General features: G+C 38.2%; 1 protein-coding gene across 13 annotated transcripts in view; it reads right to left on the bottom strand.

Annotated features, from left to right (window-relative positions):
* The window catches only part of LOC109048357 (gephyrin), a 79,280-nt gene extending 66,671 nt beyond the window's left edge, over positions 1 to 12,609 (bottom strand). For 3 of the 13 annotated variants that reach the window (XM_042742595.1, XM_042742596.1, XM_042742601.1), the window contains exon 1: positions 12,452 to 12,609. In XM_042742595.1, the coding sequence (XP_042598529.1) occupies positions 12,452 to 12,515 (64 nt within the window). In that variant the 5' untranslated portion in view covers positions 12,516 to 12,609. The remainder of the gene's footprint in view (positions 1 to 12,451) is intronic. The other 10 variants (XM_042742599.1, XM_042742603.1, XM_042742605.1 and 7 more) reach the window with 6 other exon arrangements.
* Positions 12,610 to 13,451: the final 842 nt, after the last annotated feature.

Below are 13,451 nucleotides of genomic sequence, written 5' to 3'. Positions count from 1 at the left end.
ACACTTTGGCAGATTCTCTCTCTCACACAGTCTGTTTCCACCATATGGGCCTCTTGTACTGTTACTGATACAGTTTCTACCTCACTGTGAGAAGTGTTCCCGGAATATAACCGAGCTGTTCAGGCATCAACAATAAGGATTTTTTTTTTTTTGCCTGCCCAGTCAATTTGTCACTTACATTAAAAACAAATGTATTTATAATGTATCTATATTTACATTTAAAGAGCAAAAAAAAAAAAAAGGTAAAGAAATAAAGATAAGGACTTTTTTTTCTGAAAGTGCTTTATATTACAAATAATATAGATTTAATTAAAAATATTTAAAAAGTTAATTTAATTAAAAAAGTTAAATGTAGTAATAGTAGTAGTAGCAGTAATAATAATAATAATAATAATAATAATACTAAATTGCGAATGCAGTTCATGTTGTGTTTAATTCTTACTGGTGAGTACTGAAATCTCTGGCCAGTAATCTCAGTAATCTTTTGTAGTCTGTTACAAAAAGAAAAAAATTCGGTCAGTTGACGGTAGCCATTGACTTCCATTTGGATGGAAAGAAAAAAATGTATGAAAGTCAAAAGCCACCGTCAACTGTTTGGTTACCAACATTCTTCAAAATATTTGCTTTGGAACAACATGAGGGTGAGTAAATGATGACAGAATTTTCATTTTGGGGTGAAATATCCCTTTAAGAAAGGCTTATCCACAAAGAGTATCTGTACTTCCTGACTCATGATAAAGATGGACTTTTAAACTGGAACCAATTTCTTGTTTCCTGAGAACAACACTCAGCTCTGATCCTTAAAAGGATAGTTCACCCAAAAATGAAAATGACCCCATGATTTACCCACCCTCGAGCCATCCAATGGTATATATGAATTTATTGTTTTTGTTGTTTTTGTATATAGTTATATTTATAATGGTTTTTTGGCTCTTTATAATTGCGGTGAATGGGGGTCAAGATTTTGAAGCAAAAGAAAGTGTGTCGATCCATCATAAAAAAGTACTCCACACCGCTCCGGGTGGTTAAAGGGGACATAACTCACACAGTTTCACTCAATCTCATGTTAATCTTGAGTATCTATAGAGTAGTATTGCATCCTTTATATCTCCAAAGAGTCTTAAGTTTTATCATAATTATAAAAGAAAGATACAGCCTTACGATTCTCTCCGAAAATAGCTGAGCTCCTGAAGGTGCACCATGGGCCGAGCTAAAGTGTCATGAGCACTTGCGCCCCAACTGCCAACAAAACACAGACATTTGATGCAGTTTTACTTACCACCTGCCGTTCCGAACCATGACAGGGATCTTTTATAACTAGGACCGATAGGGTTGGGTATAGTTTGGATTTTATCAATTCCGATTCCAATTCCGATTCTGCTTATCGATTCCAATTCTTTTCGATTCCCAGTTTCGATTCCAATGTGATAAATAATGACATCAAACATTCATCCTGTCTCTTTTTTGCAAACACCTCTCTTGCAACATGTTTAGCTATCACAGATATTACACTTAGCTTTTTTGGCATCTGATCGCAAATGTAGACAAAATTCGGAGCGCTTAGATTAGAGAGCAAGGTCCTGGCAGATTGTTTGGTCCGGTCCTCACAGATGAAGGAAAAAAAGCGCATAGGAGTCAATAGACTAAATTTTTATTTGACAACAAGTATCTGATTCCTGACCTCAAGTATCCGATTCTGAAATCGGAATCAATTTCCCAACCCTAAGGACCGCTCCATCTTTCAGCATCAAACAGTGTGCAAATTCAGCACAGAATTTCGTCACCGAAATGAAAGGAACAAACAAACACACCTGCGAAACTTTGTTGCTGCCCTGAAAAAACAAACTGCATCCACTGTTCACGTAACATTGGGTTTTTTGGTAAGCTGATCAAGGCTATCATTCCCTTACAACCAAAAACACACTTCTTTGGAAACATTCTTCTCAAACAAGTCCTGTGCAGAGCTTTGATGGGTGTTCTCTTGCTCTCGCTCTGGTTGACGTGTGCACACTCTTCCGGGAGAAGTGCCCATACAAGGAATTCATGACGTCATGAAGGGCCATGCTTGAAAAAAACTTTCCGAAACTTACGAACCCAGAAGGAGTGTCTCTTTTTTTGGAATTTTTGTTATGTTTAATATTTTATTTTTTTATTTGTTCAATTTTTTGAGAAAGCATGATTTTTTTTGGTTTGTGTATTTAATATTGTTATTCTAAATAATTTGGATTGAATTGTGTTGGTTTGTAATTTTATAAATTCCAGCGGATGACGTAGTGCATAGGTGAAGCGTAAACTCCACTGAGAAGTGATGAACACGGAAACGCAGAGGAGAGAGGAAAACAAAACACGAAAGTCACAAATTAGAAGTACGAGGATACAAATGATGATGTGCTTTTTTATATCTATTAAATGGAAAACAATACAAGCTGTATCAGGCCTTGCTCCACAAGGCTGGTGTGGAGAGAATACAGCCCTGAATCCAAACACATGTGACGTGTACATGTTCACATCACCAGCAGTGACATGCTCACAATCACGGAAAAAAAAATATAAGAAGAGTAAAAATATTATATATAAAAATATATCCCCCAGCATTACTGAGGAATTACAAAAACTATACAATAATACCACTTTTGCTCACACAATCAAAAAACCATAACCATGTTCTTAAATCCATTCCAAGAACACACAGGCCTTCTCTTATGTATTCAGAGTCTTATGTGTCTAGCATTGTACGGATGTGTGTTTTGAGTGCTGCTGACAGTGGAGGGGTGTAATGAGAGTAATGATTAAAGGCCGATTAAAACTGCATGAGGATTATCGTGCTCATTTTCAGCCTCTGCTCTTGCTTGCTAACTATCAAACACTGCTGCATTTTTGCCACTGCGCTAGTGTATCTGTGTGTATGCATTCATTTACACATTCTTATATGTAGCTTTTACATCACTGATTAAAATATTCGAAATTCAGCAACTGAACTGGAATTTTAAAAGCATTCTCAATACAATTCTGAAGGATGCCAAACACTGCTGTGTGTAATTTGCATGCATCTTGTTATCTGTGATGCTCTGTGAACTCTAATGGTTGAGCATGTGATAAATATATGACCAGCCATGAACCCCTTCAGAGGTCCATTTAATCATTAGTCAGGGGGCCAGCGTGAAAAATACACCATTTCAAGGCCAGCTCTCAGGGCATCATGGGACAGAGGAGGCCAAAGGTCATTTCTTGATCATTATGAGCCAAAAAAGGCATGAGGTCTCTGAAATAAAAGTCATAATCGGACGCAAATTATATCTTGTTAGACTGATATGTTGCCATACTGGAATGGAATAGCATCTGAGCATATCAATTTCTTATTAATAAACAAAATCTGTTTCTCATTTACATAGATGTTTATAGAAGACAATCTATTTTTAGCACTCATAATGAAGCAACTAACAATAACTTACAAAAGCTTTTTTAAGGGGAAAGGGAGGAGGGAGTAATTGGACCACTTAATATTTTATTGAAGTAAACAATAAATAAAAATAATAATTACATCATCAAGGCTGAGCAATATAAAACAACAAAAGAAAAAAAAAACAGATCAAAACCACATATATCAGCATATCGGATATCGGCAAAAATACAATATCATGCATCCCTAATATATATAAAATGTTTAATGCTTGGAGCAAAATACAGTACAAATCAAGATATGCTTATATTTAATTAAAAACCACACACAAAGATTGAAAAATGCCATTACCAAAACTTCATGCAACATGGACATAAATCAATGTCTATAGAACTTCTGCTACTAATGTTTAAATCACAGTTGCTGGCCTAATGTCTATGTTCAGCATGTGTATCATTACCACATTGATTACTACTGACAATGACTCTGACATGTCCCTCAATGTCTAAACAAGAAACAAGAAATTTGTTAACAGTAAATACATTCGCAATTGAAGCCTAGGAGGCATGTAGGTTTCTATGCACACATTTAACTACTGCAATGTTTCAACAGTGTAACTGTAACACAGTACACATGGTGACATGAGACTGGTGGAGTGGAACCGCTTACTAACCCCGTCTGTGCAAAACACGTCAAAACCAGCTAAACAAACACGCTGACTTTCATTTGGATATCAAGAAGACACTTGGAAAAAATGCGATGTATCTGAAAAGCACTCCAACAACCCTCTACATTGCTAGTAAATCACTCGCATATGTGGCTAAATCTTCACTCTGGGTGACTAAATGATGTCTAACATTAGTCAATGACTAATAAATTCTTAGATTTTACTCGCCGGTGTGAGTTGGAGGCTAAGTATAAATTTAGCGCAGATATATTTTCACTCGTGAGTGCTTCAGAGTTTCACTCTCCATCAAGTGATCTGTGAAATTTTTCAGTTCATCTCAATGGATGTGCAGCGCACCTGTGTTTGTCAATTTGGCGTACCGTAAACTCTAGTGTGAAGGTGCATGACTTGCCGTCGCTTTCTCTCACTCGCGCAAAGTGAGAGAGAGAGAGAGCAAGCGAGAGAGAGAGAGAGAGAGAGAGAGAGAGAGAGAGAGAGCGAGCGAGCGAGTCTTACATAACATGCAGAACTGTTCCGCTATATGTAAACTTTTTTCTTTGTTATATATTTTTTTTGTGAAAATAATGGAGTTCATTTGGATTATTTCAGCTTTTAAGAACTGCCATTTTCTCCAGTAGTGGGCAGAACTAAAGCACATGGTCAACTATTATCGTCCCTGTTTTGATTTCAGCGAATCAGTTCGAGTGAAATTATGTTTTTTGAGCAAAACATTTTAGGATTTCACTCAATATAATGGACTTCTATGAGCCCTTGAGTTTGAACTTCCAAAATGCAGTTTAAATGCAGCAAACTTCTGTGTTTACAAGCAAAAATAGTCCAAAACAGTTCTAAACATATGTTGGTGGATTTTGATGTGAGAGGAAAACAGCGTAAAGACTTTTTCAATGCAGAAAGTATTATTATGGATCACGGACTCATATTTTGGCCAGAAGTGAATTTTAAAGTTAAAATGCCTAAATGATGGATTTGTTTCTACAAAAAACATGCAGCTTTTCACTTCTCAAGACATTAACTGATGGACTGGATGTGGATTAGTATGGGATTATTGTGATGTTTTTATCAGCTGTTTGTTCACCCACTGGTGAGCAAACACTTGGATAGCCTGAGCAAATTTTAATTTTTGGGAGAACTATTTCTTAAAAAACAATTGAAACTTGGGTGTCTGTCTGGTTGTATGAAGGTCATACACACTGTTTGTGTAAAACACACAACACACTGATAATTTCACACACTCTGAGTACAAGTGGGAAGTGAAGCATAGGCTAGACTGCATGGTATAAATGTCCTGCTGGATCATATTTCCCACTGCTCCAAATCCCCAGCAGGACACAGACACAGTGCCAACACGTTCATGAGCCATTACGCATTTATGAATGGAGCTTGTGGTGTGGTAACAGAGGCAGGCCTTGGAGCCAACCCTGCTGGAAAACTGCGAGAGGACAGGAGAACTGTCAGTCAGCAGGGCAACCAATAGCAGAGCGGGAGAGTGGGGGATCTTCCATTTCAATTCTGTCTGTTCTAGTTGGACTAAGTGGGCCCCTTAGGCATTTCAAAAAATACATCATTGCCATGGGGTTACACTATAACCGAGACTTACATTACGTATATCTCATTAAGCTATGGCTCTCTAAACGGCAGAGAGATGCTTCAAAGATAATCCACTTCAAAAAGAAATTCTTGTGCCCATGCTGAGATCTGAGCTCTAAACATATGCAGATAACAACTGCAGTGGATTTATCATGAGCATGCAATTTCATCTCGCCCACATCTGGACAGAAATCCCTCGATGGAATAGATTAATAATCCGTTAAACTGAAGATACTTTCCGCATAATGCGTTTACCAGGATGAAAACGGCTTTCGATTGGTCTCTATGGTTGCTCCATATGATGGCTACACAACCAGATTGATGTAAAACGTTGTGCACGAGCATGATGCTTAGCGATTTTTACAGCAAAACACCTCAGGAATGATTTAGTATTAAGTGAATGTAGAGGCAAAATCTTTCAACATAGCCATTAACTTTGAAAAACGACAGTGGTCTTCAAAAATACGCACAAATGCATCCTTATGCTTCTGTGGTGAAGACTAAGGGACGGTAAACCTTGGAATAACATAAATGTATATATACATCATGCTGAAGTCATTTGTCCTCTATATCCCCAAAGGGTAACTACAGTCACAGAACAAGGAGCATAAATCCACAAAAATGTCATCTGTGTCTACATGGAAAAGAGTATTCGAATAAACCACTACATAAAAGCCACATATTGGCCTTTCATTTTTATTTGATGAGCCGTTCTGAGAACACTGACCAGAATACTCTGTTATCTGCATTCTCCGGGGCTGATCTTGTCTGAATTTCCAACACCTGTGAAATTATGCCCCTGTAATTCAATACTGATGGCTTCGAAACGATACCTGGGGACTGACATCTGAACTATCTTTCATTAAGGCTTATTAATGGCAACTGTTGACGTTCAGCTGAGATTAGATCTTGGCAGAGGCCCATGTCTTTCAAATACAAGGTCCTCTATTGCCTTTAAGTCTGGCACATGAGTTCCCAATTGCTATTCAAGTGTCTGCTCCTTCACCACTGGAGGGTTTCAGGAGGTGTTAAAGAGACTTGAAGTGTAAACTTTTGGAGAGCTGTTTGAGTGTTAGCACAAAGATACCCTTCACAAGGGTGCTAACATGCTTTGACACCACAATGGCCATGAGGAACTACATCTGAAGGTGGATCTCAAGTGGGCAGAGCAGCTCACAGGTGACTAGGATGTAAAAATTCAGTGCAACGAGAATTTAATGGATTGCTATGACAGAGTGTTTGTTATAACATATTATTATGCAGGGGTGATGTATTTTTGTAGGCCAACCTGGAAATTAGCATCACCTTGGTTCCTTCAAAGGCTCAAAGGATTTGTCCTCTTGGAATTTGGACAACAGCAGAAAATAAGCTCTGCGACCAACAGAAGTATATGAGATTTACACATTGTGTTCATCAAGATAGGCTAATCTTCAAAAATGAACGCAACTTCTGAATTTTGAAGCCTAAATGCAATCGGAAGTAGTAAACGCTAAAATTAGGCTATTAAGAACTACACAATGGACATACGACTTAAACGTCATCACCACTAAGCTTCTGACAACTCTTTCAATCTTCATTTAAAACCTTCAAGCAGGAAAGTTAGAGTTAGAATAGTTTGCAAGATCACAAATATAAATACAAAGAGCTGTAAAAGCAGACTAGTGAGTAGATGAGTTTTATCTGTTTATCGTTGTGTCATTTAATGTCCCAGACAGCCTTTGCAGTCCCATTTAGCCACTTGTCAGCAACCAGGTTTTTCAAAACATGTTAAAGCTCAAATAAATCATGTCCTTATTTCAGCCATTTAACCAAAAAACCATTAACTTTTGGACAACAGAACCGAAAGTTCAAAAACTCTAACTTGATTTCGGGTTGTAGGACCAATTCCTGCATCAGTCTATCACTGTGTTCCAAATGGAAACCCTTGGAAAGGGTACTTTGGAGTGAAAACAATCATGGCCGCCATATTGAAGGGTCATTCCAAACCTAAGCGCTCAAAACTGGCCACTTCAAAGCTCCCTTCAGAATAATGTCAAAGGGTTCAACTGATGGAGACTTCACTCCCATCATTCTTTGCACAGGTTAAGTTGTGCAATGATGGCACCTCCTTAATTGGTTCGGTAAGATGACACAAAAATGTGCTTTAAGGTACAGTTTTTACGTACCTCATTTCTCAAAGGAATTAGGGCATAGGGATGAACCCTTCACAAAGGAATGCAGCATATAATACCCATCAATATAACGAGAAGGTGGCACTATCTAAAATAAATGTAAAAAAAAAAAAAAAGCTTCAGCTTAGTGGTTAAATAGCTGACCAAGTAAACCAAAGTTACATATCCCTGCTAGGGCTGCACGATTAATCGAATGCTATTGTCATGCACATCTTGTCAGTAAAGCCGATTTTGTGATTTGTAATAAATCTCCATCACCTGCTTTCAGATGGAGCAGCATTTAATACACAGAGACATATTCTCTGACAAAGCTATGCAAAAAAAATCATAGACAATATAATCGTACGATTATGAAATCGAAAAGAAATTGGTCGCGATAATTACAGATGTTTGCGTAGCTTCTCAGTACACTACAGCTCTATGTAGTAAATGCTGCTCCATCTGAAAGCACGTGAAAATACCACATTTAATAACATGTTTTTACTCCAAACTCACTTCATAACATCAGCCGAGTGCTTGAAATAATCCTTCTGTAAGCTGATGGCTTCTTACACAGAATAAGGCACGCAACATATTTCATATTATTCTAAGCCGTGATACAGGCGATTAGAATTGTATTATAGATATACTTTACTATAATGAAAATGATAATAATAAGAACTTAGATAAACCATATATTGCCATAGTCGTGTGTTTATTAGACACACAGAATCAATGAAAGAAATTAAATCTTCTGTTTATTCAGCAACCGCTATAGGGATTTCCTGGGTTTCTTCTGCGGGCGTATTTGGAGTTACCGTGCGAGAGCGCCCTCTGGCCTTCGGAAAGAGATGTACTATTGATCACAGAACAGTGCTTCACTGAGAGATATCCATGACAATTGCAGCTTCTGTCTAATCGCGATTTTGATTTCATTTCGATTTATCGTGCAGCCCTAATCCCTGCACAGGACATGAGGTGATTTTTTTTTTATAAATTTGTTCTTTCATTTTGGGTAAATCATGGCCACATTTTTTATTTCCTAATTTTAGTCAAATTGTGGTGACAACTTAACTAAATTTAAACAAGAGCAACAAATTCTTTATTCTTGGCCATATCTCATGTGTGCATGTCAGGTACGGGACTCCATATTGTGGTGACAACTTAACTAAATTTAAACAAGAGCAACAAATTCTTTATTCTTGGTCCTTGATTATCCCCGCTAAATCGCCATCACCTGCTCAAATGGAGCGGCATTTAATATAGGTAGATCACTGACAAGCTACGCAATAGCGTTCATTATCCCAAAATCGCCTTCGAAATCAACGCGATATTGGACAATCAGAGAACTACGGATCTGTTTATTAAATGCCGCTCCATTTGAAAGCACTCGGTAATCACGGAACCAGATTTCCTGACTAGATGCGCATAAGATCATATCAGTGATTAGATATATCTGCCCAGCCCTACTCCATGTGCATGTCAGGTACGGGACTCCATAGAGGAAGAAAAAAACCTTTTGGACAATACAAAAAATTCCAGAACTCAATCATTTCCTGTGTTAGAGGAAATAAAGCCCATCAGTGATGGGCATGTACCTGACTTCAGTTTATTCGTTGAAGCACGACAGCTTTTCAGAAGGAGGAGCCCTGCCTACACAGGAGGATCGCTCTGAACACCTCAGAGACAAGCCCTGACAGCATCCACAGCCGTGAATGTAACTCTGATGCTTGCACCTTTGAAGGGAAAGATGAGAGCTGGATAGGAAACGATCTAAAAGCTTGCGCTTTTTCTCTATGTGTCATTTCATGTATCAGATATCAAAGAGGAACCAACGACTTAGCGATAGATGTGTCTGACCCTCCATAGCATGCAACTACAGCTCAAGCAATCAGAATGAAAAAATGCTTGGTTGAGCAAACCTGATGAATGCAGTAAATATATGGTATTTACAGCACAACAAATTCAGTCCAATATCACAATCCCCTTCCGGAGGTGGTTTGTAGGATACATAAATATTTTACTATTCTATGAAAAACCAAAATCAACACCCTTCCAAAAATGAAAGCCTCTAAGCTCAGCATTCAACCACAACCTTGAGACTCCAGCGATTTCTGTATTAGTCTTCTATATTCATTCAATGTTTCCCCCTAAATGTTCCACGCTATAAATGTTATATGTTAAACATTCGTAATACCAGACAGCACTTGGAACAATGATAACATTTGCCTGGAAACCACTCGGAAATCTGCAGAGCATGCAGACTCGAGTCTCGCCTGCCACCCTAAAAATACACACCAAAACAAATCAACTTTGAATAGCACAAAATCAATCCTTTCTATTTCACAACTTTACAACATCTCAAACAAGAGGTCAAAAGGTTTTTGCTTGTCAGTGCACAACTGTCTAGAAATGACGATGTGTCGCTTACTCACTATTAAGTATGCACTTTCCGTAGTTCTGTGTGCTTGTACCCACTTTCGTCTCACTCTAAAGGCATCCATACTCGCTCTTACTCCCTCCCTGCCTCCTTTACACAAACACTTCAACACACACAGAGTTCCTCATCAATAAGCGTGCGCTTCCATGAAATGCCCCTACACAGTGCAGGCATGCTAACCAATCTCCTAGAAGGGCTAGGCGTGACTGCGACTAATGATAGACTAGATCAGCTGATGTTAATATAAGAGAAAAGGAAAGGAGGGGTGCGTATAATGTCCTCGGGAAAATCCCTCTCACCTTCTCAAATATATTTCTGTTACGGCTCCATACAGCTGAGGAAAATGTTGCAACAAGCACAAATATGAGGCTGTTGGCTTTTCAGCACCAAAAACAGTGGACAGCACCCTCGGTCAGCAGTCATGCTTATACAGGGGTGTGTATGTGTGTGGTGGGGGGAGGGGGATTCCCACAATGTTTTATGCCATTCCCCCTCGCGACAAGCATCTCAGAGGCTGGTGCTCGCGGAATAGGCTCGCGGGAACACGCCAAGAGGAATGTCATGAATATGTGACACACTGCAAAGTCACTGACATTTGCATTCAGTCAGTGTGTGCATTTCATCACTTGTGATGGCAAGTCTGATTCATTTCCATCAACTGGTTCCTTTAAGCATAGAACCGATTAAAAAACGATTCAGTGATTCTTTAACGTCATCACATGATCCCTGACATCCAGTTGTGGTAGATTACATGCTCTAAAACCTTCCAATAAAACCATTTGTAGGCACATAATGCTGTTAATGAAGCTTTTCAAACTAAATTTTGTTTATAAAGGTTATTATTGTAATTTCATGTGTCCTGCTTCAGTTTGTAGTAGTTATCATTCAGATCATAAATGATCACTTACATTTACAAAACCAATGTAAAAGTTGTTGAATGTTTTATAAAAGCTGTTTTATTTATTGTTTTATTTTTTAATTGCCAAATTTACCTGGGCAAAATTCAATAAAATTAATAAATTCAGCGAAAGATTTCCCTACACTGATTTCACAGCAGGTTCAAGTTTGTCAAACAAATTAGCAGCGATGACCAACACATTGCTAAACTATTGACAAATGACAAGTTTTGCCAAAATGTTGCTAATGCGACCAAACATAATAACACATAATTAAGCTGTAAACCTATTTATGGAACTCTGCATATTATTTAGAGTGAGACATGTTCGAAAAACGGTTCTCGAATCAATGAGTTAATGAGTCAGAATCACTCAGACTGAAATTCGATCAATCCGACTCATAAACGAACGAGTTCCTTCCTCGAATCGTGAACAGATTCATTATAAAGATCTGACTCGTTCACGAATTGGACATCGCTATTCATCACCCATTCCCCTGTTCCCGAGAGGATGCTACGGCTGCGATATTTAACAAGAAAGGCGGCTGCTTCATTCCCGTTTTTAGCCAAAATTGGGATGGTGACGATTGAAAGGCATGCACGAGAAAACCACTTAATCGCGTGCATAGTGCAAGCATTATCGGTAACCCTGAAAGTCGTGTTTAATGTGCATTCCAGAGTGGATGTGTCTATTGTACTAGACGCTGTATATATTAATATATCACCATGCATGTTTATAAATACATCCTCAATGCAAACCCGAAGCTGAGATGCTGCTGTGCAGAAATCCATGAGAAAAAAAAAAAAAAAAAACACTGCGTGACCAACTCCAAATTCCAACTCGTATCTACATAGCAGCACTATTCAACAACCACACAGGTTAATATAACAATAACAGATATATGGCAGCGATCAGAGAGTTCATTCACAGATGTAAGAGGGTTTTCCAACGATCTGCTGTATGTTATGTGGATGTCTTGCGTTCAATCTATGAATAATTCATCACACAAACTGTTGTCTTGACAGTGAGCTGTGCTGCATGACAGACCAAAGGCAGATCTCTTAAAGCCGGATATATGCTCGTATATATGTATAAATGAATACCAGGACATATAGATAAATAAATGCACAGCTTTTGCGAATGAGTCGAGGAACACGAGCGATAGATGGGCAGAACTCGCTCAGATAGGAATCACCACCGGCACGACAAACAGCAGCGCGCTACAGCATGAACGCACAGACCAGCCCAAGCGACGAGGCGTAAAAGGAGCTAATGTCATTTCGTATTTACCTGTCAATATTCCAACTCGGATTTGGTGGTCGTGGTTGGTTAAAATCATCCCGTCCGACGCCATGTTTAGCAGCGCTCTCGCCCGCACTGACAAGCCTGAGCAGAGCCGAGAGACGAGCGCATCGAACTCGGGGGAGGAGTCAGGCGAGAGCAGCCGAACCCTGATCACAACACTGGAGATTTACCGAGCTTGGGGGCAATAATCAGTGTTGAGTAGTAACTAGTTACGTGTAAATAAATTACGTAATTTAATTACAAAATAAATGTAATTGTAATCAGTTACTGAGAAAAAAATGTCTAATTAAATTACAGTTACTTATGAAAATGTTAACGATTACAAAGGGGGTACCATCTGAATATTTTTTACACACGTCCACATACAGTTTTTTTTGTTTTGTTTTGTTTGTTTGTTATTTCCTATGCATTGTTAGATGCCAGTGTTTCCTGTCAACTATGCAAATACTTGATTTCAAAAACCGTGTCATAGCTATTAAACTATTTCTTGTTATGATTTTAAATGTGTATTTACCTCAGAACGATCTCAAAGTCAAAAGAGGTGCTAAAGTCTGATTTTGTGGTGGCTGTGCTTTTAAATTAAATTATTATAATCTTAATTAAAGTAATGAAAAATGAGTCTAAGACTAATACATTAATCAGTGTTGAGTGCTACTGTAAGGTTAACCCTGCTTTGTTTTAAAATTATTAACACTTGAAAAAATTTGACATTTTGAAAAATAATCAAAAAGTAATCAAATGTATTCAGTTACATTGCTTTAATAATAAAGTAATTGAAATAGCTACATTACTCATTAAATTTGAAATAGGGAAACTTGTAACCTATTACATTTTCAAAGTAACCTTCCCAACACTGGCAATAATAAACCATTTATTCGCAAATCTCTAAATGTACGAGAAATGACAGGCTTTTGATGCACTACAACACTGTTTTCCTCTTCCATTAATGTACGGTGGAGACTGGGAGTGTAATCAGTGGTTATCT

Source organism: Cyprinus carpio, chromosome B17 (genome assembly GCF_018340385.1).
Source record: "Cyprinus carpio isolate SPL01 chromosome B17, ASM1834038v1, whole genome shotgun sequence".
Lineage (NCBI taxonomy): Eukaryota > Metazoa > Chordata > Actinopteri > Cypriniformes > Cyprinidae > Cyprinus > Cyprinus carpio.
This window is presented reverse-complemented; position numbering and strand designations above follow the sequence as displayed.